The sequence below is a fragment of the Vitis vinifera genome, chromosome 17 (assembly GCF_030704535.1).
Source record: "Vitis vinifera cultivar Pinot Noir 40024 chromosome 17, ASM3070453v1".
Taxonomy (NCBI): Eukaryota; Viridiplantae; Streptophyta; class Magnoliopsida; order Vitales; family Vitaceae; genus Vitis; species Vitis vinifera.
The window spans coordinates 881,860-909,360 of NC_081821.1; the positions used below are offsets into that span (position 1 = coordinate 881,860).

The 27,501-nt window shown below is 33.9% G+C and overlaps 1 protein-coding gene and 2 long non-coding RNA genes across 5 annotated transcripts; all 3 read left to right on the top strand.

Annotated features, from left to right (window-relative positions):
* The first annotated feature begins 4,306 nt into the window (after positions 1-4,306).
* LOC100854833 (uncharacterized) lies at positions 4,307-4,832 on the top strand. The gene is made up of 2 exons (XR_788105.3): positions 4,307-4,392; positions 4,500-4,832. It is a non-coding gene; the product is annotated as an uncharacterized LOC100854833 (long non-coding RNA).
* Positions 4,833-12,854: 8,022 nt separating this feature from the next.
* On the top strand, positions 12,855-13,753 carry LOC104882372 (uncharacterized). Its single transcript, XR_788104.3, has 2 exons — positions 12,855-12,967; positions 13,272-13,753. It is a non-coding gene; the product is annotated as an uncharacterized LOC104882372 (long non-coding RNA).
* A 5,094-nt stretch (positions 13,754-18,847) lies between these two features.
* On the top strand, positions 18,848-25,871 carry LOC100242333 (2,3-bisphosphoglycerate-independent phosphoglycerate mutase-like). Of its 3 annotated transcripts, none has more exons than XM_010665487.3 (7): positions 18,848-18,934; positions 19,022-19,063; positions 19,851-20,263; positions 22,123-22,268; positions 22,670-22,946; positions 24,333-24,605; positions 25,120-25,871. In XM_010665487.3, exons 3-7 carry the CDS (start codon positions 19,955-19,957, stop codon positions 25,591-25,593), a joined length of 1,479 nt encoding a protein of 492 aa, XP_010663789.1. In that variant the 5' UTR covers positions 18,848-18,934; positions 19,022-19,063; positions 19,851-19,954; the 3' UTR covers positions 25,594-25,871. The 3 variants fall into 3 exon arrangements, with proteins under 3 accessions (XP_010663789.1, XP_010663790.1, XP_010663788.1); XM_010665486.3 differs by having other exon boundaries at positions 18,855-18,955; XM_010665488.3 differs by lacking the exon at positions 19,022-19,063 and having other exon boundaries at positions 18,854-18,955.
* The last annotated feature ends 1,630 nt before the right edge of the window (positions 25,872-27,501 follow it).

The window sequence follows — 27,501 nt, forward strand, 5'->3', positions numbered from 1 at the left end:
AACATTAATGGATTCAAAAATGATAATATACAAACAACAAGCTTGAAAGTACAATTTATATGAAAAATCATGTTATGTAATCTTTAATAAGAAGATTTTAGGATAAAGATAAATGAGTTAGAAAAGTTTTAAAAAATCTGAATAGGATTTGAGATGGATTCGGGTATGACCTGTTTGCCCCTGTCTCATCCTTCCCGATTATATATAATTTTAAATAAAAAAATATTTTAATTATTTTTTTTCAATTTTTTATATAAATAAAATGTTACTTTTTATATAAATAAATTATAAACATTTATAATATTTTTTATTTATAAATCGTATTTATTTTTAATAAAATTTAAATTTAAAATACAAAAAATGAATAAAAATTAAATGGGACAAGAAATTTCCTATACCCACCACATTTATTTATTTATCTTTTTTGATAGGATGAAAATAAATATAAATAAATAGGATAGGATTGGAACGAAGGTAATATGCTCGGTCTACCCAATTGTCATCCTTACATACGAGGGTTGCATGACTTAGAAATTCACTAGTTATGAATATGTTTCAAAGCATTGAAAGTCAATACGAATAAACCTGATAACATTTACATATTCATCAAATTCAAAACAATGAAAGCGTATTTTGCATGCAAAGTGTTTTATAATAGCAATCTATGCATAAACAAGTCTACAAAGCAGAACAATGTGAATAATTAAATAGTTTCTTCCAGCAGAAAGAAAGGATAAAAGAAAATGACATTCTCCATATTCTATAATCTTTCATTTGAGAAAAAGAAAAACCCACCTTCACATTTTTTCAAAGTGAAGACCAAATCTTTTACGTTACAAAAACCTGGTAGTCAATGAACCGATGAGAGCACAACACAACCACAAATGTTTATTAACAGAAAAAAAAATAAAAAATAAAAAATTCCCAAAGAGACCTTGTGACATGAGTCACGGGATCATATATCTCGATTTTATTTTTTATTTTTTTTGGGCCAAAACTCAACACCTAAACATGTAGAAATTATTTTTCTTTTTATGGCTTCTTTCTCCCTACTACTTCAGAATGTAAACACCAAATAGCATATATAATTTATATATAAGATAAAATTAATAATTATAAGAAATAAATAATTGAAATTTTAATAATATTTTTATTTTTTATATTTGATATTGTCAAAAAATAATAATATGAATAAATATGAATTTATTAAATAGAATGTACCGAAGATATATAAAATAATAATATTTATTTTCATCCAAAAGTTATATATGTTATTATTTTATAATTTTAATTTATATCATTTTTATATTTATTATTATAAAAATAAGTGTAGAGGAAAATATTTATGTTTATTTAAATGTTTTAAATAAAAAAATAGTTTGAAAAATACAATAATGATATATATAATGTTTTACAACAATACTATAATTAACAGCCTCACAGTCACAGCAGAGTGGTTTATCCACTCCTTTGAATAGCTTTTATTATCCGGAGGTCCATGGCTGACTAAGTCCTTTCCCAGATTGGATTGAAAGGTAAGGGTTTTGCAAGAAAATAGCCCGTTTTATCCGCTGCAGCCTTCATCTCCCAGATTCCTTTTTAATCACTGAAAAAACACCCCAAAAAGAGTAGAAAGTGATCTCTCTTTTGAAGGAGTTGATGGAGAGAGGGGGAGGGGCCGAGGACTGCAATAGCTGCATCTACCACACACCACCTACCTGTTGTTAATAAAAACGAGAGAGAGAGAGAGAGAGAGAGAGAGAGAGAGAAAGCCCATTTAATTCTCTGTCAAGGTTTCCTGCAACCCTCAACCATTTTGAACTTTCTTCAGTATTTCATTAAGAAACCCTAGTGCAGTTTCATGGAGAAGATGGGTGAGTGCAGTTTGCAGTACTACTAGTATTGTCTTGAAACCGCATCCCACTACTCTTCTGCTCAGACCCAACGCCAAGTTACCAACTGCAACACCTTTAAGGAAATTTTTGTGGAGTTTTTCAATGTAGGGAATTCTTACTTGAAACCTGGTCAGACTCGACACAGCGGTCTGGTATATCTTTTCATGCAATATAGGGTTTTGGGTTTGAATCTGGATTGGGTTTTTGTTTGATTTGGGTGATAGGTATTTCTTTGGGATGTAATTAAACCTCCCATGAAGATTTTGTGTTAGGCCCTTTTCACTTCACTTGCATATCAATCGATTGGAATGCAAGGAGGGAAATAAGGGCCATAAGTTTTGAGTATATCATTATCTTTATAATAAAGGCATATTTATATTCCATATTTTTATTTTGTATTGAATAAATCATAATTTTTTAGAAGTTCGAGTTTTTGAAAGTTCCATAATTTTTTTTAATATTTATATTTTTAAAATATTTTTTTAATTAGAAAGTATATTAAAAAGAATTAAATGACAAATTATATTAGTTTCTTAGGTTATGTTTGGTTACTGAAAAGTACTAATAAAAAAAAAATATTAAGAAAAATGATTTTTTTTATTTGGTTTCATTATGAAAAATATTAAAGAAAATTAAATATAATTAAAATTAGTTAGAAATTTATGCATTTTAAAATCATTTAATCTTTATATAATTGAAGAAAATAAGTAAAATAAGTTTAAAAAAATATGTAAAAATAATTTATTGACTTTAAATCTATTTTTTTTATTTTCCTTCACTTTTTCTTTACTTTTTTTTTTCCTCTTTTTTTTTACTCTTGCATTTTCTCACAAAATTTCCAATTAAAGAATATTGTTTTAAGTTATATTTATAAAGAATAAGAGATGGTTTGATAGCACCACCTTGCTTTGCTTTGAAAAAAGCACACGCCTTTTATTAAAAATTTAACCTTTTATTAGAAATTTAAAATATGATTATTAATCGAGGATCTTTATGATAACATTAAGACAGTTAAGTATATTTTATTTTTAATTATTAGAATATGAAATATTACCATTGTTAATGGCCTCATCATGGCTTTGAAATTTAAAAGGGTTGCTTACTATAAATTTGAACATATAAAGAAAAATCCAATTTTATTGTAAATTAAAAACTACATTTTCCAATAGTATTGTTATATTTACATCTTGGAAAATATATTTTCACATAATATGAATTTATTTTCATAGAAAAAAATTATTTTCAAATATGGTATGGCTTCATTTATGTTCTTCACAACCAAAGCAAAGTGTCCTCCGTTTAAGGCTCTCTCTTTTGGAAACAAATTAATTTGATAATTGTTTTGAAAACATAGTCAATTTTGATAAATTCAACAAAAAAAACTGATTTATTTTTTAAAATTTTGGAAGTAGTTTACTTGGTTTGGGTTCAAAATGACCCTTGTAGCAATAAAAATATGTATTTGGGATTTATTTGAAATATTTATTCAAAAATGGATTATTTTCTCTTTTCTGCTTCATCTTTTATTTTTTATTTTTTATTTTAAATTTGTTTGAAAGTATATTTTAAAATTACGATTTCAATATAAATTTAGAAATTGATGATTTTAATACAAGGAAAATGACATGATTAATGGAACCAAATCATAAAATTAATAAATTGGGTAAACTTAAAAAAAAAAACCTCTAAAACATAAAAGAATTAAATATAGAATATAAACAAACTCGTCAATCATCATATGATTCCTCATAAACTCAGTGGAGAGCTCGACCCTAATATCCCAAGCAAAACACAACAAAACTTATTCAAACTTCACAATCCAATAAAAAATTTATTACATATGAGATATTTTTTTGTAAAACATTTTTACCCTTTTCACATTAAGTTGTATTTAAATTATAATTTGTTTTAAATAAAGTTGGCAAGACAGACATAGAAGCTGAAGTTCAAATGGGGCTTATATTTTCTTAGAAGGTAATTTAAATATGCATGAAAATCTCTAGAGGTAAACTCAGCCAACAAACCATCTAATTGAAGGAGAAAAAGGAGATTAACCATACCCTCAAAATCATATGCATACAAAATAAAGTTAAAGATATATAACCTAGTCTTATTTGTCTGTCTCAAGCTTCATACAAGACGAGGTCAACAAAGAGAAATTTTAATTTCCAAATGTTGTTTCTTTGAACTTCCTTTTAAAAGAGAAAATTGACGGTCCAATCTCCTATTCCAATCAAAATGTAAAAGTCTAGCTAGAGACCAGTCTTTACCTACCAAATGCGACTATGATATAAAAAAATTTCCACCCTGACTTTGAAAATTATGACAAGAAAGATGATCAGTGGGAACTGCAAAGAAACAAACAAACATGGTTGTGTATAAATACAATACCATACCTGCATTATCCCTTCATCCGGAGGCAACATGAAGAGATGCCTTATTCTTTGTTCTCTCATAATTACTACCCTAATTCTCACATGGAGCACCCTTGCGGCAGGTAAGATTCACTTGTTAAAACTTATATCTATTGCTGGTTCAATTGGCACCTTTTTTTTTTTTAATTGTTATTGTTTTTAGAAGTGTTATTGGTATATTTTTCCTTAGGTAGAGGAGGACAAGTATTGAGATGGGCAACGGTGGAGCATATTTCTATTGGAAACCCACCACCGCCTCCAAGGGCCATTCCACGTCCACCGCCACCACCTCCAGCAGCGCCATCAGGGTCGAATCCTTGATGCACATTCCTGCGTTTCCATGTTATTGCAAGTGTTATTCCCAATATTATGTGAAGAGTTCGATAATTTGTCAATGGGAATATTGAGTTGTATTTCCACTTCGAAAAATTTTATACATATGAATAAGAGGGACATAAATACCATTTTTTAAAATTAAGGTAATGAAATATTATTAATATGGATAATTTCCATTATGGAATTATTGATTTTGTAAATCTCTTTAATTATTCATATTCTGTAAATTCTTTGTATTTCTTTTGATGATTTCACTTATGTTATATTTTTGTTGTAAAAATTTATAAAAAGTAAGACACCCACCAACAATATCATATCATATCATATCATATCGTAATTTTCAACTTAATCTAGAAAGGAGAATAAATATTTTTCAGAATTATAATTATTTTCAAGGGTTATTGTACTTATTATGGTATCTAAAAGGGGGATTCCCATTGTAGATTTCCCTTATTTATTTATTTTTTAAAAATAATTCTATGTTAAAATCTCTCTCGTCCTCTTATGTTTCTACAATTAAATGTATTTATCTCAAATTTCCCATTTTAAATACTTTTGGATATGATCTTAAGGTACATCAATAATCAATATGACAAAAGTCCTTATATCAATACCAACTAATTTTGATATTTGTAGCTAGTGATGTAAGTAAAATCGAAAAAATGGACAAACCCATCTAAATCAAACAATACATATCATATTGGTTGGACTTTCGTTTTTTTGTCTCATAACCAATAAAAATTGAAACAAATTGATATTCTAAAACATATATATAATTTTTTGCTATTTGATAACATTTTTTATATTAGATTCTATTAAAGTAATTCATTATTTTTATATTATGGTCAAATTAATTTTAAATATATTTAATATATTTTTAACATCAAATCTAAATTGGTTTTAATTAATTTTAAAAATAAATTAGACGTAGGACCTAATATAAACTCAAATTAATGAACTTTTGACTTAAAAAATAAAAATTTATAACTAGGTTGAAGACTAAAAAAGCCATTAATGTTAATACCTCGTGTCCCTGATGATCCACGTAGTTGCCAAATGGATGGATGCGTAGTTCTCAACCAATACAGGTTCTTGATTCAGTTGGTTTACCTGCAAAAGACGTCCGGACAGGGTGTTCGGACGCACCCTCCGATGGTTTTGTTAGCCATGGTTAGAGAGAGATAATCAGTTGACTTTTTACTAGGTATTGCAAGCTTACCTTCCTCTTTGTGTGAAGGTTGATATATATAGTATCAGAAGCTTTAATTCCCTCTTTAATGGCAGGGAGATATTTTGTGTTGTTATGATGACATTAGGTGGTGGCAGGGCTACCATCACCCTATGGGTGGCTGACAGAGATCGTGGTAGGTGATCGTGTGAAGTGATCGTGGGAAGTGACTTGTTGTCACTTCATCTTGTCTCTTCACTCTGCAGGTGGTGTAACGTGGGCCATGACAGGCTGTTGTGATAACGTGTGAGACTTGCTTGCTTTAGTCAATGATCCGGACCATTATATCCGGATGTACTACATTGGTTATCCGGATGTATCGTGGAAGTCATCTGGATGTTTTATGTTTATAAGTGTCGTTTGACTTTCCTTGAGGCAGGCCGGATATGAGGGCGCGTTGCGTGTATCCGGATGGGATGGTCCGAATGGTATGTGTGCTACGTGTCACTACGAGGTGTGTGGCACGTGCTCTCAGGAGGAGGGGTCCCTACAATGCCCCCCTTTTTAACTTGCCCATTTTGCTTAAGCAAAAAATGGGTGGGTTAAAAATAATCGGTTTTTTGAAACTGAAGTCGTCCTTTGTCTGGTTGGGCCAAGTGGCGAGTAGGGGTGCGGGAGCCAAAAAAGGCATTTATGATGAGCCGCCGACTCTGGGTATTCCTAGGCAGCATGTCGTTTCAATGATGGCGTTGCTGTGCGTTTGGCTTTCCGAGGGGTTGTCCCCCTATAAATAGCATACTGTGCCTTCTGTTGCATTTTTTCCTACTGCGTTTTTTCTGAGAGTTTTTTGCTTCTTCTTCCTTCTATGCTCTCCTTTGCTTTTTCTGAGTGAAGCCCTAGAACCTTTCTGCCGGTGATTTTCGTGTTTGCAACAACAACCTTTCTTCTTCAGATTTCCACTCGGTACGTGTATTTTGCGTTTGTCTTTCCCTTTGTTGCGTTTTTTTGTTCATTGGCTTCGTTTCTAACTTGTTTGGGCAAGTCGTTTGCTACTGTGTGTTGAATGTTTGGTATTTGTTGGTTTTCTGGGATTTTTTGAGGGTGTTTTTGACTGTTTTTGGTTAGGGTTTGTGAGTTTTTGGATCACAGTGTTTGACTGTTGCACTTCTTGTATGTAGGTTTCGGTTCAGCCTCGGGTTTAAAAAATGTCTGCAAAGAAGAAACTGTCTCATCTGTCCGGGCCAGCGATGCTCGTGAGAAATCTATAGACAAACTGAATGCGAAGGAGTTCCGAGATCGGTTCTGCATCCCAAATGGTGTGATTGTGGAATTACTGAATGAGGAGGAGCTTGTGCCGACTGAGAAAGCTGAAGGAAATGCCATCATTTTCTCAAAAGAGCAATTCAACGTGGGGCTCCGGTTCCCTCTTCCGGCGTTGTTCAAGGAATTCCTCCATTTCTCCCAGATTCCACCCGCCTTCATCCATCCCAACATAGTCCGAGTGCTGATGGGATGCAACATTATAAACATGCTGTACAATCTCGACCTCTCGCTGCTGGAGGTTCTTTTCGTCTACTCCCTGAAGAAAGGAAAAAATGATATCTTTAGCATGTCCGCTCACCTACCCTTCCTTCAATTGGTGACGGAGCTGCCGGATTCGACGAAGGGAGGGGCGAAGGGACACGTGATGGTCCGGGGAGCGTGGGCGGGGCTATTGGAGCATCCGACGACGCCTTTTTCTCTAAACTACTCCACAGTGCTTCCGGGTAAGTTTGCTTGCGGGTTTTGTCCGACTTTTACCTTGTTGTCTTTTTGTTGATCTTTCCGGACGACATTCTTATCTTTTGTTGCTAATAATGCAGGTCCGGAAAGGAGGGGCCACATAGTTGACTAGGTGGAAAAGGCGTCTTTTGCCTGCCTTAATAAATTATTTGAGATAGACGCTAAGGAGAGACATTATGGGACGCTGCTCACTGCGCGGAACCTAATGGCCGTCGTTTGGGAGTCCCAGGAGTATGTCGTCAACATTTTCCCCAGGAAGATGCCAAAGGAGGTAGTGCCTGGGGAGCATTACATTCTGAAGGATCTCCCTATCTATCAAGAGGTGAAAGAAGCTGATGCTGAGAAACGCCGAGCCCTCCTTAATGATCGGGAGAAGAGAAAAAACGAGGGAACTCTACGGAAGGCTCCTGGACAGAAACGCAGCGCAGCCTCCCCTCCAAGGAAAGCCCCAGCGAAAAAGAGGAGGCTGGTAAAAAATGGGAAGGGAGTGAAGGAGCCTACTCCCCTAAAGGAGTTTGTTCCTCCGCCTATTACCCATGCGGCGGAGGTAATAATAGAGGAGCCAGTGAACCCTGCCCCCCACTCCATTTCAAGTGGCCCCGGACACGTCGCGGGACTGAACCATTCGGGGCCCTCCTTGTCTGCGGTTGCCCGTTTGGCTACTCTGGCTGAGGAAGCTGCGTCCATAAACCATCCCGGCTCCCCCCATCCGGATGCTGATGCAATTGAGGCCCTTTGCGCGACTCCAATGGAGGAAACGGGGGTAGAAAGCCAGAGTCAGCCCTCTGACGATCCAAACCGTCTCGCTCTTGTTCTGGTAAAGGGGCCACCTTCAAAGAGGTCGTGCTCGGCGCGCAATCTAAAGTCCGGACTCATCGGGTGGCTTCAAGATCGATTGCAAGAGATTGAAGTTAGTTGCTCATCCGCCCAAGATGCTCATCCGGAGGGGAGTGAGGTGGAGATGGCAACTGAGACTCTAGTCGTCCCGGTGGTGGTCCCGGACGAGGGTGCACCCGGAGAGACCCCTTCAGGCTGAAAACGTTGAGGCCTCGGATCCGGAAGAAGAGTTGCTTTCTAACGCCTCATCGGGGGGGAATCCTGTTAATGATGCGGCTTGCACCTCCGCTAGCCCTTTTAGTTATGCGGAGTTCGAAGAAAAGTTGAAACAGATTCCACCCGGCTCGACTACCGTCATGCCTTCAGCCAAGATGTTTGAGATGGTGGAAACGGTATACTGTTTTTTTTTTCTTTGTCACTCTGATGTGTTTTTGTTGGTATGGTTTATAACTTTGCTTTTCTTGCTTGTGTGTTTGAATGCAGCTGGTAAGTGGTCTTCGTGGCATGGCTCAACAACACGATTTATTCACTGACTTGCTGCAAACCACTGATTATATGAAGGCCTTCGCGTCTCAGCACAAAAATAGTGAAGATCAGCTGCGCTTGAGACTAGAGGAGGCCGAAGCCAGTTTATCCACCGCTCGGGGGGAGAATGAGGCCCTCCGGGCGGATTTGGCTGAGGCAAAGAGCCGGGAGGAATCGATGGAGGCCCGCCTGCATGAGGCAGAAGATGAGATGACCCGTCTGAGGGGGGATGTGAGGCAACTCCGGACGGAGGCTTCGATTGAAAAGAAGCAGAAGGAGGATCTGCAGCTGTGCCTGGTAGCGCAAAAAGAGGAGCTAGAGGGAGAGTTTGTTGCAGACAGGGAGACGCTTGAAGCGGACTACCAAAAGCAAGTGGATGGTAATTAAGGACCGGAAGGAATGCTAAAACCCTTGTCTCAACACTCATCAATCAAATCATTTGAAAGAATTAAAGAAATCCAGCAGTGGCTATGTATCAGAGAATTCAAACCATCTCACTATTTTTAAAAAATATATTTTTTTAAAGTTAAAAAATATACTTAAAAAATATGCAGCCTTTCAAGAAACTAATTAATACTTAAAAGTTAAACCTTTTCAAAATGGCCGGATGTTGAGGGCGGGCGGAGAAGCACGGCAGCAGCAGCTGCAAGGGGCGGACTGGCAGAACGGCAACAGCTGTAAGGGGCGGACTGGCACAGCGGTGGCACGACGACGACAGCTGTAGAGGGCGGACTGGCACCGCGGCAGCAGCTGCAGTAGCTGCAGGGGGCGGACTGAGGTGGGGAGGGAGGGTTTCGGGCTTCCAGATTTGAGATTTGTAGCCAAACTAGGAGATTGAATATATATACCCTCTAAAACGGCGTTGTTTTGATGCAGCTTAAAAAAAAAAATATATTTTAATTGAATCGGTCGGTTCGGAGAAAACCGGACGGTTCATCCGGTTCACTGGTTGGACCGTTGGTTCAGGCGGTCCGACCCTGGTTCGATTCCATCCCGGTCCAATTAGCCGGATCGGACCGGAAACGCCACCAGTCGGCGGTCAGACCGGTCGGACCGGCCGGTCCGGTCCGGTTTTCAAACCATTGGAAAATACAGATCAATTCTTAATTTTATTTTTGGTTATTTAGGATAAATATTCTCCTTTTTTATTTTCAAGTGGTCCGAAATTTACAGTAAGATTAAATCTTCTATGGGGTGTCAAGTTCTGAGGTCCCGATGCAAGAAAAAGAGTCTTCCAAAATTCAAGCCTTCACATAAATTCTTTTCATCACTAGGTTCGCGAAGATGCCCAATTGTGAGGAATAAGAAATCTCTTAGCTTAAGATAAATCTAACCCTTAAAAAGTGGAGTACTCCTATTTTTTCTATTCCTATAACAAAAACCATTGCTCCTTTCGTTCATTTTTGGAATTTTTTATAGTGGTCCCCTCCATTTTTGGTATGTTTAACAAAAAAAAATCCATGCTAGCCCCCATTCCATATCTGTAAATATCAAACACATCTTCACCAAATAGAACCCAAACACATATATAACAACAACAATAACGTGAAAACCAAACGAATTTACAAAAAAAAAATTAAAATTTATGATAAACTGAAAAACTCATAAATCTTACCTGACCAATGACTTCCAAACTTTGAATTTGAGCCACGGATGCAAAGGAAGGATGAAACCCTAAAGAGACGAAACCCTAAAAGGGAAGAAAGGTAACTGGGAAGGAAGAAGGTAATTGGGAAAATGAATAAACTTAATCGGGAAAGGGGGAAAAGGTAAAGGAAAGTTAAAGCCGTAGTTGGTAACTACGACTTTGAATGTTTTTAAAAATAATCAAAGCTGTAGTCACCAACTACGATTTTAAACACGTGGCAATCTACATGGCGCAGACACATTAGATTAGGCATTATTTTATAAATGAGGGTACTTTATGGATTTTTTTTTTAAATTTAGTCTTTTGGGTCAAAGCTCGGGAAGGAGGACAAGTACCAAAATTGATGATTGTGCAGAGGGTTGGAAATCGAGCTTCACTGCCCCCGCCACCACCTCCAACAGCGATAACATGGAATGGGCCTTGATGAGCATTTTACACACATTTCATATGTAATAGAAGCTAGATATTTTGTTGTGTCAATATTAATAACTATAACAATTACAAGTTGTCTCATCATATTATTACATATTTTATTGTGCTAGTAGAAGCTTTAATGCAAATAATATTAGTTCAAAAAAAAAAAAAAAAAAAACAATCACACAAAGGCATATGAAGTTTTAATGTGGTTCAACTAACTATGTTTGCATTCACGAATGAAAGAAAATCATTCCACTATATCATAGAAAATAATATAGATAAAAGAACTAGATATAACTATTAGGTTTCCAAAACATCTCATACTACCCCACCCCTTATATTTACACCTTGAACCACAAGCTCGTTCGTTTCATTGGGTATTTTCGATTTTTCCTCACATCTCTATCCAACACATATAGTCTTTATAAGTTTATTTTCATCTTATAAACTTTTCCTCTCATGATTTAGAATATTTATAAAACTATTTCCAACAAGTTTTCTTAATCTATAAAAAAATCTAATATTACAATAACATATCAACTTAGAAAATATTTTATACAATATTCTTTATATAAAAAATTCTATATTAATTAGAAATTTAAGACACTTTCCAACACACCCTTTAATTGTAGGGAGAATTATGTTTTGGGGGTAGATGGGCCCCCAAATTAACAAAAGGTCCATATAACTCTTTAAATTGAGTTGAAGGATATGAAATAGTAACGGACAAATATACCCTTTAAGAATACATATAAAATATTTTATAAAATTAAGTTAAATAATTTTTTTTCAATAATTTTTTTTTCAAAAATACTAAATTAAATAAAAGTAGTTTTCAAAAATATTAAATTAAATAATTTTTTTTCCAAAAATATTAAATTAATTTTTTTTTCAAAAATATTAAATTAAATTAAATTATTTAAAAAAATATTAAATTAAATAAATTTATTTTAAAAACACATTAAATTAAATAAAAGTATTTTAAAAAATATTAAATTACATAAAAGTATTTTTTAAAAATATTAAATTAAATAAAAAATATTAAATTAAATAAAAGTATTTTTAAAAAATATTAATTTTTTTTCTCAAAATCAACGAAAGACATTTTTAGAAATACTGAAGGATGATATCCTTCAACTCAATTTTCATATTTTCATTGGGTCTTGGGCTCAATTTGAAGAGTTACATGGACTTTTTGTTAATTTAGGGGCCCATCTACCCCAAAACATAATTATCTCTTAATTGTATTAGTTAGTTCATTAATACAAAATAATGGAAGGTTGAAACGCCAAAACATGTTTAATATTCGCACTTGGAATAAAAAGGTCCTTGTTATTTTATTTGGATTTTGTCTATGATTTTTGAAAAGAAACTTGATTGAGACTCATTTAAGTCATATTTGGTAATGGGAAAACTTCGTTTGAAAGGTCAAATAAAAGGGCTATAATCTTAACTCATTACCCCTCATTTGAAAAGGAAAAGCCAACCTTCACATGACTTTTTCAATGCGAAGACCAAATATTTTGTACCATAAAAACCTGCAAGTCAATGAACCAATGGGAGCACACCACAACAGTCAATTTCATCAAATATTTATGAAAAGAAAATCTCCCAAGACCTCGTGACATGCATGCATGCATCTAGGATCTACACATATTAATTTTATGTGTCAAAATTCAACACCTAAACATGTAGAAATTGATTTTTCTACGACAAATTCCACAACTTGACCTGGTAGTTATAATGGAAGATGAAAAGAAAATGAGTAGGAATAATTAAAAAGTGATGAGGACCGCATATATATATATATGTTAACTGAATTAATAGTTATGCTATGCTCTTCCTTTGTAAGGCAAAATGAGGGCTGAACTGGTGAAGAGATACCTCATTCTTGGTTTTCTCACATTCACAACCCTAATTTTTCTGTGGAGTATGCTCATAACAGGTAAGATTTTAGGTTGTAGATGTTCGGATAGAATATTATTTTTTAAAGATATATGATACTCATATTTATGTTTGATTATTGGTTGATATACACACAGATATATATATATTACCATCATCCCGATGGAAACGAAAATTTTAAAACCTATCCCATCCTACCAAACGAACACAACCTAAGATTAACATTTGTTTTGTTTTTATTTTTAATTCATTTTTCATCTATCATATTACATATTTGTAAAGTCAATTATTATTACATATTTGTAATTATCTTTTCAAAACTCATTAGCCACAATTATATTTAGTTGTAGGTAGAGAAGGAAAGATGGAGAAATCGATCACCGTGCACATGATGCAAAAACCCCCAAGCCCGCCACCGCCACCACCAAGGGTGCCGTCAGGGCCTTGGCCTTGATGCAGCAGCGGAGTCAAGAAATGAATTGAGAAGGGACAAGACATGTAAGAAGGGTAGAAAATCAATAAAGTCATCGCATTGCTCACTAATACTCATGGATGAGCTCTTTTCAATATCTCTAATGAGGGGTTCAAATCCCGTTAGCGTCAAATTTATAAAATAAAATAAAACAAATCAGTTTTTTTTTTTTTTTTTTTTTAATTTCATGAGGAAAAGTACCTCTTCTGGGTACTATATATCTGGCTAGGCTACTGTCTTGATGGGCATTTCATGAGTTTCATGTATGTATCACAACATTAGAATTCATTGTTATCTTTACATGAAGAATGAATAATAGCTATGCTCAAAGTTATATATTTTGTATTCTTAAAATCAAAGTATCAATATATCCGAGTGTATCAATATATTTTTATTTTCGACTATACCTTTATCAATTATACTTACAAAATAATTTTAATATGTGTATTTTTATTTATTTTATTATTTTTTAAAGTTTTTCCAAACATTTCTATTATTTTTGAACAATTTCTACCTTATTAATATTTTTGTCAAAATATCCATCAATATTTTTTATATATCCATAAAATTTAAGTATCAATATATTTGTATTTATCGATATTTTCATCATCGTATATAATAAGTGAAGAACTTGTTATAAATATTACTTTATCACTTTATTACACAGGTTGAACATGGAACACATTTTTGAAATAGCTAAGATGTTGTTTGAATATATTCCTATTTTTTATTTTTATTTAAAAAAATATTAAATCATATATAAATTAAAAAAATTCTTAAAAATTTATTCCATAATTTTTAGAAAAGTTATGCTATTAATAAAAATTTACTACCTCAAATTTTAAAATTGTTAAAAGTAAATTTTTGGAATATAAATTAAGTCCTTATATTTGATATAGAAATCACTACTAATTTTAATTAAAAAAAATCATTGTTGATAGTAAATATATTTGGACCTAATTTCGGAGAAATCATAAAGTTATTTGGGTTGGCCGGATTTTGGGGGCTTTTTTTAACTTTTGCAGAAATTTTAAAAAATAATTATTAAAAAATGGTAGTTGGGAAAATATTGATAGATCTACGACAGTTTTTGCCACGTGGAAGGTGTCTTTTAAAGAGACACATTCCACAATTTTCAAAATCATGATACATATCTAAAAGAATTAAATTTAAGCTAAAAGTATCTCTTCAAGAGACACCTTCTACAATTCCAACAAATTTTAATTTATACAAAAGGTGTTACTTGAAGAGACACTTTCCACAATTCCACAATTCCACAAATTCCAATATGTACTAAAGGTGTCTCTTCAAGAGACACTTTCTACAATTTCATAAAATTGAATTTATACTAAAAATGTCTCTTGAAAAGACACTTTCCACAATTCCACAAAATCTAATATGTATTAAAAATTGTGGAAATGATTTTAAAGCTAAAGATGTCTCTTGAAAAGACACCTTCAACATAAATTCGAAAATTTCCAATGTGTATGGAAATTGTGAAAAGTGAGAAACACTTTCAGTATAAACCCAATTTTTTTAAAATTATGGAAGGTGTCTATTCAAGAGACACCTTTAGTATAATTCCATTTTTCGGGAATTGTGGAATGTCAAATGATTGCCACTTATTACAACTACATGTACCTTCATTCAACTTAACAACTTGTTTGTTACATCCTTTATCCATATGAAACCCATGGAGAGCATTAATTACTTCAAATGTTTGATGAATTTGATAGAAGATGGTGATAGTATGTCCACTAGCTTTGGCTTTAGCTCTTCTAAATTTATCAATTACATACGTGGTATACACATCTCCAACTACCATTCTAGCACGTATCTCTGCTCTACGAGTCTCAAAGTATGACACACATCGATAAAAAGTTAATTGAACAAGTGCAGTGATAGGTAACATTCACGCTCCTTTAAGCACCTCATTTATGTATTCAACAATATTTGTAGTCAACCACCCATACCGATATCCTAGATCATATGCTTGAGTCCATTTTTTAGTGTCTAACTTTGAAAACCAAGCCACACTTTTTTCATCTAATTGTTTTAACTCCTCCATGTATCTCTCATACTTCTGCGGTTGATGTTGACTTCCAGCTCTATACGTCAACTCTTTTCAGACCTTATTCTTATATTTATCACTAAAATTGCTCACTACATGCCTAAGACAATATCGATGTTGCGCATGAGGGGGGCTCCATCCAACTGATGGATTTCTAACAGCAACATTTATTCCTGCATGGCGATATGAAATTAAGCATATCCCTTCTCTTTGAGTGATGTGAGGCCTTAATGTAATAAGAAACTAAGACCAACTATCCTATGATTCTTCCTCAACAATTGCAAACGCAAAGGGGAATATATGACCATTTACATCAATTGAAGTAGCAATTAAAAGCTTCCCCATGTATTTTCCATATAGGAATGTACCATCAAGTTGTATAATTGGTCTGCAATGCTTGAATCCTTCAACACTTGGCCCAAATGTCCAAAAAACACGCATAAACCGCACGTTCCCAAAAATCCCTCCTAATGGTATTGTCTTCCAAACAATCTTTGTTCCATGATTAGTTAGCTAAAGGATGTCCATCCACTTCGGCAATGCTTGATAAGATTCATCTCAATCACCAAAAACTCTAAGCATTGTTTTTCTCTTAGCTTCCAAAATTCTCCTATAATGGACATCATATCCAAATTTATCCTTCACTATCTAATGTAATGTAGCAATAGAGGTAGTGTGATCCCTCCGAACGACATTTTGGATCTCTCTTACAATCAATGTAGAGTCTAATAGAGAGTGATCTTGTGATAATTTAGGATAAACACAAGTATGAGAACCTACATACTTGGTTATCTCAAACATTTTATGGCTTTTACGACGACATGCACAAAGCCTCCAATTACATTATTCCTTCCACTTCTTACATCTCACTGCCCACAATTGTGGTTCTAATTCACAAACAACCAAATGTTGATTCTGACATATTGCATAACGTTTTACAACATATTACAAGTCTTCTTTACTCTCAAATCTCAATCCTTTAAACAACTCATTAGATTCATTCCACAATCCGATACGTGATGTGAGAGGCTCAACAATCATGTTATTTATTGCATCCCAATTCTTCAATTGTTTGAATATTGGGGAAAGCATAATATGTTCACCATCATTTAAAGAAGCCTTATTTGTTGGAGGTTTATCATCATAATTCATCTTATTAATCTCGTCCTCATCATAAAATTCCACATCATCATTTTCATTTATAAATGGGATGTCAACATAGTTGTTTGTTGCTATCATAACTAACTAAGTTACTATTGCCAAATTCCCCCTTATTTCGTCATTATGTGCTAATTCTCCTCCATTTCATCAGTGTGCACTGCCAAATTCCCTTATGCTGGTATTTCCACATCATGACCCATAATTTCTTGATCAAATGATGGACTTAACCCAGATGAATGATCCCTTGGACGTGTCTGCAAATACATTTCAATAGTATTTGATGGTGGGATTTGTGCTACAACATGAAACATTAACCTTACATCATCATCATCATCATCTTTAATTGGTAATTATATATAGTTAATGTTCCCATTTCCAATCGACATAAGAATTGGATACCAAAATATCATAGATAACATGTTATGAGCGCAATCGATCGACATAACATGATACAACTTATCCTCAAACTCATCATATTTGATCAAATTGTTCACTAAAACACCTTTTTTAGGAGGACAATTGTAACACACCCCATTTGGGCCATGAATTATTTCACCATCCTTGTAACACACAATTATAAGCAAACTATCCATTCATGTACCTAAAAAGAATTAAATAAAAGATATATAAGACTGAGTCAAATTAAATTTATTTTAATTTATCAAATTCAATTTAATGTATTCATTTTATACAAGATAAACTATTTAATTTTAACAAATAAAAAGATAGTATATCCATTTTTATATATGATAAATGATTTGAATATTAATTAAATATAATAATAATTGTTTAATTAAAATGATCCAATACTTCATTATGTCCCAAGCCAAATCTAACCCATATTCGATTGGGCTAGTTTCAATGTTTTCCTAAACCCAACCCAAATTACACCATCCATAATCTCCAAAATCTCGTTGGATTTGGTTCCAAGTTGCAACCCAGTGAAGCATCCCATTTTGCTCCATGAAATTGAATTTGCCACCGCTGGTAGCATTTCCTTCACTACATTGACAACAAGCTTCACCCAATGAAGAATCCCATTTTACCCTCATTGAATCTGCCACTCTCAATCCTCGTAGGTACTAATCTAATCATGTTATTATTTTTTATTTTTTTGGCAACACCCGTTTGATTCCCAATAAAATCCATCCCCCATTCGATTTCCGGGAAAATTCATCATCGTTTTATTTCCGAGAAAATCCATGCAAAACCCCTAACGAAAACAAAAAAAAAAAAAAGCTTTTTCTGGATCTGTTCTAGGGGTCTCTTTGCTTTTGTGCCATTGGATTTAAATTTCACAAACCCTAAATCCACGATTTTTGAGCTAGGCTGAAAAACATAACCTTTCCCTACAAATCATTATCATATTACCAAATACCATCTTATGTTTTTTTATAAAAAAAGTTAGACAAATTTTGTATCCTATGCGCGGGCTGGACTGGTAGGAAATATCAGGAAATTTCTCGAAAATTACCGAAATTTCCTTCAACCGATAATCGGTGACGAATATTGTGTCGGAGCCAACCGATAAAAAAATGAAAACAAAATTTTCAACTTTCCCACACTTTCTTGGCAACCAAACATACTCACAACAAGCCAAACCACAAAAAAAATGAAAACTTTCTCCATAATTTTTAGTCTACTTGGTTTCATTGTAAAAAAAAAATGAAAACTTTATTTTTTTTTTCAACTTTCCCACACTTTCTCGGTGACCAAACACAACCACACCACTAAATATAACCACAAAACATACAGAAAACATCGAGGGCAATGGTCTCTCATATCTGCACTTCACTTCCTTTCTATTGGTGTTGAGGCAAGGATATCCACTCCATGATCAATGTGCGGGAAAATGGGTTTTCGAGCAGAGGACAAAATGAGTTTTGAGGCGGAGAAGAAAACGGACTAGGGGAAATGGTTTCCACTTCTTTTCAAATATAAAATGCTATTTTTTTTCTACTCTCATCCCACGTGTTAAAAAGTGCCATAGAATTGAAATTATTTTCCTATCTACAGCATTTTAAAAATTACTTTCCCCAGTAGCCATACATTTGTCACAAATCCCGGATTTTGGACCCTGGACAACTTTGAACTTTCTTCCCCATTGAGGGAATTCATAAAGGTATTTGGGTTGGGCCGGATTTTGGGCCTTGGACAACTTTCTTCCCCCACTGAGGGAATTCATAAAGTTATTTGGGTCGGGCCGGTTTTGGCCCTTGGGCAACTTGCTTCCCCACCGAGTGGATCGTCATCAACTTTTGCTTTTCCCAATGGTTGCAATGCAGAAGAAAAACCAGATGGTGGTCAGTATCTTCTTGCTTTCGGTAAGGAAATTGAACCTAAACCCTAGATAAATCTTAAAAAACCCTACCTCCTAATCTTTTTCGCAGTCTAAATACAGCAGGAAAAAGCACAGCTGAAGCTTCTTACAGGTAAGATTTATGATTATCATCAATCATCTTACATTTCCAATTTTACGACTTCATGGTTCAGTGCCTGCAAACCCTAAACCCAATTTTTGTACATAGCCACCAGTGGGTCTGAATTGATTATATATTATTTAATGGCATCTCATGTGGAAGTTTTCTTATATAGTGGGAGAAAGCCATTTGAGAAATTTTGACGAATCTCGAGAAAATAAGCTTGTGTTTTATCAAGGGCAATCATTTTCCTGTGTATGATTGTTCAATTTATCTTTTTACTTGTACGGATGAAAATCCATCTTCAAATTCAAATACTTTTGGTCAGGAAGATCAAGAAATTAGTGCTTTGTGTTTGTTTTAATGTTTTAATAAATAAAATGAAATTCTATGTTTTTTAATCTGGGAAGGAGGGGAGGTGGTTGTTCACTTGATTGTTATTAGAGGCAGATGTAAGTTCATATTGCTGATATGTACTCTTAAGTATCTAAAATGGCTTTCAATTCCCAAATTGACAAATAGAAATTTTTTTGACTCGAAATGGAAATCTATCAGAACTTAATTCATGTCTCACTTTTACCAGTATGAAAATTTCAAAACTTCTAATCATTTTGTCCAAATTTTTAGCTAAATCAATCAAAATATCAACAGGACAGATTTTGACAATTTTAACCTTCATTTCTCTGAATTTTCCACATGAACTGACCCAAATTTGTTTAGTGGTGTTCCCAGTGTCTAGTTAGTTTAGTGTACATGACAATTCGGTCATTGTGAAGTTAACATCTTTCTTCTTTTTCAGATTGCTGGAGTAGGATGGCCTGGTGTTGAGTAATTGTGCATTCTCAACACTGCTATTTTCTTATTTCAAAAGAGCTAGGACAGCTACATATAGCATATAGGATCATGGATAGTGCAGTCAAGCCTAAGACAAGAGTGGCATTTGTGCTGATTGATGGCATAGGAGATGTCTCTTTGCCAAGGTTGGGATACAAGACTCCTCTGCAAGCAGCCAAAATACCAAATTTAGATGCCATTGCATCTGCTGGAGTTAATGGTCTCATGGATCCTGTTGAAGTAGGCTTGGGTTGTGGAAGCGACACCGCACACCTTTCTTTATTGGGTTATAACCCAAGAATATATTACCGAGGCCGAGGTGCATTTGAGTCCATGGGTGCTGGATTAGCAATGTTACCTGGAGATATTGCATTCAAGGTGGATATTTATTTTTGTTTTTTTTTTTTCTCTCATTTCATGTTCATATTTATAATGCCTATCATTTCTTTTTAACCAAGTATGCATTAGGTAGAATATGGCATCCAAGTGTCAGACAATATGGTGTATGGTAAAGAATTTTTTGTATTGTGACCTTCTATCCCACTGCTATTATTTCATGCCTATTTTATATAGAAAATAGAATTCAGGAAATCCTAGCTGGTCTTTTGATTAAACAGAGAGTTTGGACCAACATGAATGTGATATCGAGTCTTGAGTCAATAAAAAATAAATGCTAATGATAATTTGAGTCTGGAAAATCCTGATAAATGTTTGTAAAAACAGTCTTCAACTTCTTGTTTACTAAAGTAAAATTTACCCTTAAGGATCAACAAGCACTGATGTGGAATGACTAATGGTTCACAAGATGAATGAAATAGATACCAGAATCCTTGTGTAGTGAAGGCATTAAACCAAGTATTAGCTTGGGAGATTTGCAATTGCCTCCAACATTTACAAACCCAATCTGAATCAAGACTTACCCTATCCATATCTATGTTCATGGAGAAAGTTTTGAAATGTGTTTGAGATTCTTTTGAAATTTAGCTTTCCTATCAAGAAAAGTCACAGTGGTTGAAATGATAATGGCTTTATAATGAATTCTCAATGGAATAGATATTAGGAGCCCGAAGTTAGGTGAGTTTCTTAAGCAAGGCATGCCACCAAGAAAGTCACATTAGAAGGTGTTCAGAATTTTCTAAGGAAGATGTGCCACCAAGAAAATCACATTAAAGGTGCTCCTGAACTCTTCTTCTTCCTTTTGTATTTATTATTTATTTATTTTAATAGGGCAAGTTCTCAGGTTCTTTGAGAATTGAAGTACAAAAAACTGATTTTAACTGGCTCTCCTCTGGTTTATCTGAAGCAGGTTGATACCTTTTCAAAACGAGTATCTTCTGCTGCTTCAATAGAGGGCATACTCTGCTCAAGAGTTTATACCTCTTTGCCAAGCTTGAAGCTTTGAATTATTCATAATGTCTTTTGCCTTACTAGAAAGGCACACCAAATGATTTATTTTCACTCTTCTTCTTTTTGGTTTCTATAGAACAACCCAAGGTTTATATAGATTTGTGCATATTTGTTGCTGACAAGGCAGATCCTGCATTTTGCATGTTGCTACAAACTCTTCCTTTTCAGCTGGTGCAGTAAAAGAACTAAACTTGAATATATTTCTATCGGTAGGCTAAATATTATGTATGAGATTATGTTCGCCTATGAAGTATGAAATTCACAACTAATTGACTTTTCATTATCTGATTAGCTGGACTTCTGAGCCCCTGCATGATTCTACCATATTGATGTATGGTAGGTACAGTTGGGATGTTCCAAGAAAATTGAATGGCTCCATAATCTTTGACTTAGCATTTGAATGTACAAATCCTCCATGAAGAATGAGCATTCTGAAGAAGATGGCTTCCAGTTGAACTAGGAAATAACATCCCTATTTATGATGTCGGAGCAGTATTAGGATTTCATGAAATGATAATTTCTATTTTTTATTTTCATTTCTCTTGTAGGATTCTACCTCCTGTTATGGTTCATTTGTGATGAGTTTGTAAATAAATTCATACCAACATGCCTAAACACATATATAACATACTTATATCCGACATACAGTAGCAAACATGTACATGTGCATAAGTGCGCACTTGAATATATTGCAGCTTTCTATTTCTTGCTATTTTTCTATTATTGTGAATTTTTCCTTTTATCATTTGTAAAAAGGGATTGTGTTCTAAAGTTCTTTGTCATTTTTGCTTGTTCCATCCTGTGACCCCTCTGCATTCTTTTATCTACAGTCAAACTTTGCAACTTTAGATGAGAAGACTGGAATAGTCACCAGTAGAAGGGCTGACAGGCACTTCGAAGAAGAAGGCCCCATCCTCTGTGCTGCACTGGATGGAATGAAGCTGCCATCTTTTCCTCAGTATGAAGTCAGAGTCAGGTGCAGATGTGCAGTAACTTACATTTCTATTGCTTGACTGAACATCCTTGGAACTGGAAATTTTTTATGAGAACTGTGTTAAATAAAAGGTTCTTAAGAACTTAAATCTCCATTCATTTTTTGGAACAAGTCACTATCAATTATTCTTAAGAACTTAGAACTCCATTCATTTTTTTGAACAAGTCCCGATGAATTAGGAAGTCTATCAAGAAAAGGATTAAGTTTGGTTGGTCTAACTACCTCTACATTAAATGCTTTTAAGAGTGCTTCCCATCTCCAAGTTTGTGTAGAGTCTCTTATATCAAGTAAAATCAGACACTTGAGTTTTTGGGTTGAGGTTAAAGCCCTTTGATTTGGAGACAGTATAGTAGAAACTTAAAACAACATCATTTTCTATACAGGTATGCAACAGAGCATAGATGCGGAGTGGTTGTGAAAGGACCAAATTTGAGTGGAAATATATCAGGAACAGACCCATTAAAGGATAACCGTTTGCTTTTACAAGCTACAGCTCTAGATGATACTGATGAAGCAAAGCACACAGCTGCAGTTGTTAATGAATTGTCCAAGGAGATATCACGAATTCTTGTTTCTCACCCTTTGAACGCAAAGCGGGCAGCAGAAGGAAAGAACATTGCTAATGTTGTCCTTTTACGAGGTTGCGGTATTTGCATTGAGGTTTGTTGTCTCAGCCCTTAAATGATGTCTCATTCTTTTTCCAAATGTTGTATCACTTAGGTAAGTTGTTAGTGTACTAGCATAGGCTAGATTAAGCTGGTAAATTTGTTCCAAAAGCACTTGATCCAATGCACTACTTCTTGTTAATGAACTAGCATGGCTAGATTAAGTTGATAATTTCATTCCAAAAGCATTTGATCCAATACACCACTTCTAAGGAACTAATTAGCTTCAAAAGAAAGATTGAAGATTCAAGGAAGTAAAGCAAATTAAGGAAAGTATGCAGTTTTGGATTTGGTTAAATAATGGAAAAATTAATAATTGAATTTGATGTAAAAAGAAGTTTAAAAATCTCCTATTCTTATTGGTTCTCACTTCCTGACTTTATTATACTTCCTATTGTATTCTAATTGGGGTTTTGTGCTTATAAAAAGAAAATTATTTTTCAAAACCCTTTAGAAGGAAGGACACACATTAAAAAAAATTATTATTTTGCCATTACTTCACCATTGTCCCTAAATTCTCAAAAATCTTTCTAGTTCGAAACTTGAAAGTACTTTTGGTGAAAAGCATTGGTAGGTTGACCTCGTCACTTAAAGGAGTTGGAGTTGAGGTATTCACTAAGGAGCATGAGGTATACTATATGGACATGAAAGTAAACTGTAGGTACTGCCTAAAGTTCACTTGGAAGTCGGTTGCTTCTAAGTCAAGTAAATCTGTGTACTTGCTTTTCATATTTAGTGGATTTGTTTTGCAATTTGCTGAGACCCGTGATTTTACACCTGTAGAAATTTCTGTAGGATGTTTCCGTGTATTATTATGATTGGTTCCTCTATATTCCTGATATGAATAAAGTGTTCCATAATAATAATTCTTAAAGTTAGATTTGGAATTAATCAAAATTTCATATTTCTAGATTTCACAGAAATTGAATTGAAAAATTGAAAAATTGAGAAATCAAGAAACTGGATTTGGACCATATAAATTGGACAACCCTATTTACACCCCTCTGGTTAGTTTCTGTAAATAAAGAATGAGCTTACATAAATCCAACTATAAGCATTTTGACAAATTGGCATGCACTTTCTCCATACTATTAGGTAGCAACAATACTGATGTGTCTACTGTTGGGCTATGATCGTGTAGCTTTGTATCTTTAGATGTACAAATATATGCTTTTAAATTTCGAAGAAAGAATAAAAATTTCTCACAAAAACATTTGAACCTAAAAGGGCACCTGGTAACATTCTGTGTAACTTTGGATGTATACGTATACATTTCTAAAATTGGACAAGGAGGGTGAACTCTCAGAACTGTTTGGAGATAAGAGGATCAATTTGCAGTGCATTTTTGGTTTCTTTATTCTTTTGAAATATTTTTTTTCAGGTTCCTCCGTTTGAAAAGAAACATGGGCTATGGCCATGCATGGTAGCTCCCACTAAAATTATAGCTGGCCTGGGCTTATCACTTGGTATTGATATCCTAGAAGCTCCCGGAGCAACTGGAGACTATCGAACACTTCTAACTTCCAAAGCAACTGCCATAGCTAAAGCACTATCAGCTCCTTTGCAGTCTTGCCCTAGTGTTTTTGTACCAGGGGAGGATGAGCACAAACCTGGCCGATCGGATGGCTATGATTTTGGGTTTCTTCACATTAAGGTGTGAGCTCTTGAGTTTCAGACCTCCATGCTTTTTAATTTTTATCTCTTGCCTGTCTTGATTTTTGTTTAATAAAATTTCCTCCCGTCAACATTCTCAAGCCTAGGAAGTGATCAACCTTGGGTATGAGGCTCAGCTCAGACTTGTGCACACTGAAGCACTGAGACAGAACTGCTGGAATATTTTTGTAGATGAATGAATAAACTGAAAAACCTATTGACAAGATTCACAATTAAGATCAAGAATCCTGAACCAACTGAATTGAAACTTTCTGCCACATCTATTTAGGAAAATTTTCACAATCTAAAGATAAGATGGTAAAATCGGGGGCCTACAATTATTGGTTGCTGAAATATTTTACTTGGGTTTCCACCCTTTGATGTGTTCCTCAACAGATAAGTTATCTATGCAGGCCTGACTGTCAAATTCAGGATCTTCTATATCTGTAAGATAACAGATTCAAGTTTTTCCTTTGATGTTAATATGATTTTCTTCTTGATTATGTTTGTCGCAGGCTATTGATGATGCAGGCCATGACAAGGCGAGCATTTTCAAAGTCAAAGCAATGGAAGCTGTAGACAGAGCTATAGGACAGCTGGCCAGGCTCCTCTGGCAGGCAGAATCAACTGGGAAATTTGAATACTATCTTTGTGTTACTGGAGACCATTCTACTCCAGTTGAATATGGAGATCACAGTTTTGAACCTGTTCCATTTGCAATTTGTCAGTTGAAAGACTTTGTTGATGCAATGGGTGGAGAAGCCGCCATCATGAAAACTTCACTTGAACCATTCCCTCTTCCAACCATCAAGGGGGATGAAGATCTAACAGAAGGTTTGGAAAAGATGGAAGAGAGAAGTAAACAAGCTTTCAATGGTGATTCGGTTTCAGAATTTACTGAAATAGCAGCTGCAAGGGGATGTCTTGGGCGATTCTCAGGGAGCGAGATGATGGGAATTATTAAGACATATCTTAAGCTAAAAGCATGAGCTTCTGAGTAGAGGCATTGGTTAAGGTTTTGAGCTTCACCAGATGGTTCCCAATAAGGTAATGTCTTAAATTCTAAACTAACAGAATAAATTTAGCTTCTCCAAAATTTTCCCATCATCCTAATCTTTCCCACTGTAGATCTCTAAGGTGAGAGACTCTTGGCCTTTGCTTCTTCTGGTCATGTACTTAAAGCATGAGACTGTTGACGGTTGAGAATACTCAGCCTTGTATTTATAATTAGTTTTAATGCATATCTTGAAAACGTAACTTGTTTCAAGTTCATAATGTAAAACAGTGGGCGACTATTAAATAATTTCCTCTGAAGAGATAAAAGAAAGGACCCATATCCTATACCCTTGGTTTGAAAATGAAAATAAAAAAAAATAAAAATTAAGAAAAAAATATGAAGATCTTGGTGGGCATATCTGGAGTAATGTAAATTTTAAAGACATCTTGCTTTCACTTTTTGAATATTGTTAGGCAACAACTCTGTCATTTGTAGTACAAAGCTCTATTAGAAAGTTTTTCATTGAGGTGGGGGGGCTGTGTAAATGCTGAGAAGAGTAAAACAATTTGTATGTTATTATATCATGAATTTCCAACTTAATCGGGAAAGGAAGATAGGGAAAAACACTTTTCTACTCTTTAGAGCAAAAATAATTTTTAAAATTAAGAAATAAGTAGCAAATTTGTTTTGGAAACAAAATGATTTTTGAAGATAAATTTAAGATATTTTCTCTTATTTTTATGTAAGCTGTTCTGAATATGGAAGAAGCATGAAATTATTTTTATGCAACTTTAAACCTAATCCTAAATGTCTCTTCATCACCATCTTCTTTTTCTTGTTCATCTTATTAGAATTGGATTTATTTATTTATTTTTTTGAAAATAATAAATAAATTTTATCATTTTCAGAAACAAGTTGTATGAAATATAAATATACAATTTTTTCTTTTTCACAAAATCACATATTATTTTTCTTTTGTTCTTAGTAAGATTTTATGGGATTTTTAATTTTTTATATCTATGTTTTGTTTTTAGGAAGAGATATTATCTAGAGAATAAATATATCGATACAGAAATAGTAATGATTTATTTTGAGCAGTAATATATATCCTTGACTTCAACTATAACAATGAGTCCTCTTAGTTTTTGAATTGCCCTTCCAAAAATAAGCACTTTTATGTCAAAAAAAAAAAAAAAAGGATTCATAAACAATTTTGGAAAAGGAAGGGATGGTGGTTATATTGAAAGGCTTTTGCCTTCAAGAAATCTCTTTCTACTTGGAAAATAAGTATTTGTTAAAATAGTTACCTCTTAGTTTTTAAACTTACATGTAATCACTTCAAATTCTTTTCTAGATGATGTTGAATGTAATTTTATTCTAAGTTATATCAATACAATGTCTTGATTATATCTCATGACTTGATAATTTTTATATAACATCTTATTTAAATCATATGACTCTAATTTCTATATTAGCAACTCCAAAATGTTTTAGAACCTTAAAAGTACTTGAAGATGTTCGGAGGAACTTTTGAAATACTTGAAAGAGCTTGGAGCAACTTTGTGGTATTAGGATATTCTTGAATGTAGTTTGATGAGCTTATTCGAACCCCAAATTGGAAATATACCAAAGGAAACCATATCTAGGCATCTATAACTTATTGCAACCATCTCAAGGAGTTAAGAAATACAATATAACAAACTTTCTTAAACTATGTTTGGTTTTCAAAAAATTAGAAAGATGATTAAAAAGAAAGAGAATGGAGAGGAAAAGTTAAAGAAAAAAAAAAAAGTTTATAAATTATTTTAAATTTATTTAACTTATCTTAACTTCTTAATATAAAGATTAAATAATTTAAAAGTATATAAGTTTATAACTAATTTTAATTATATATATATAT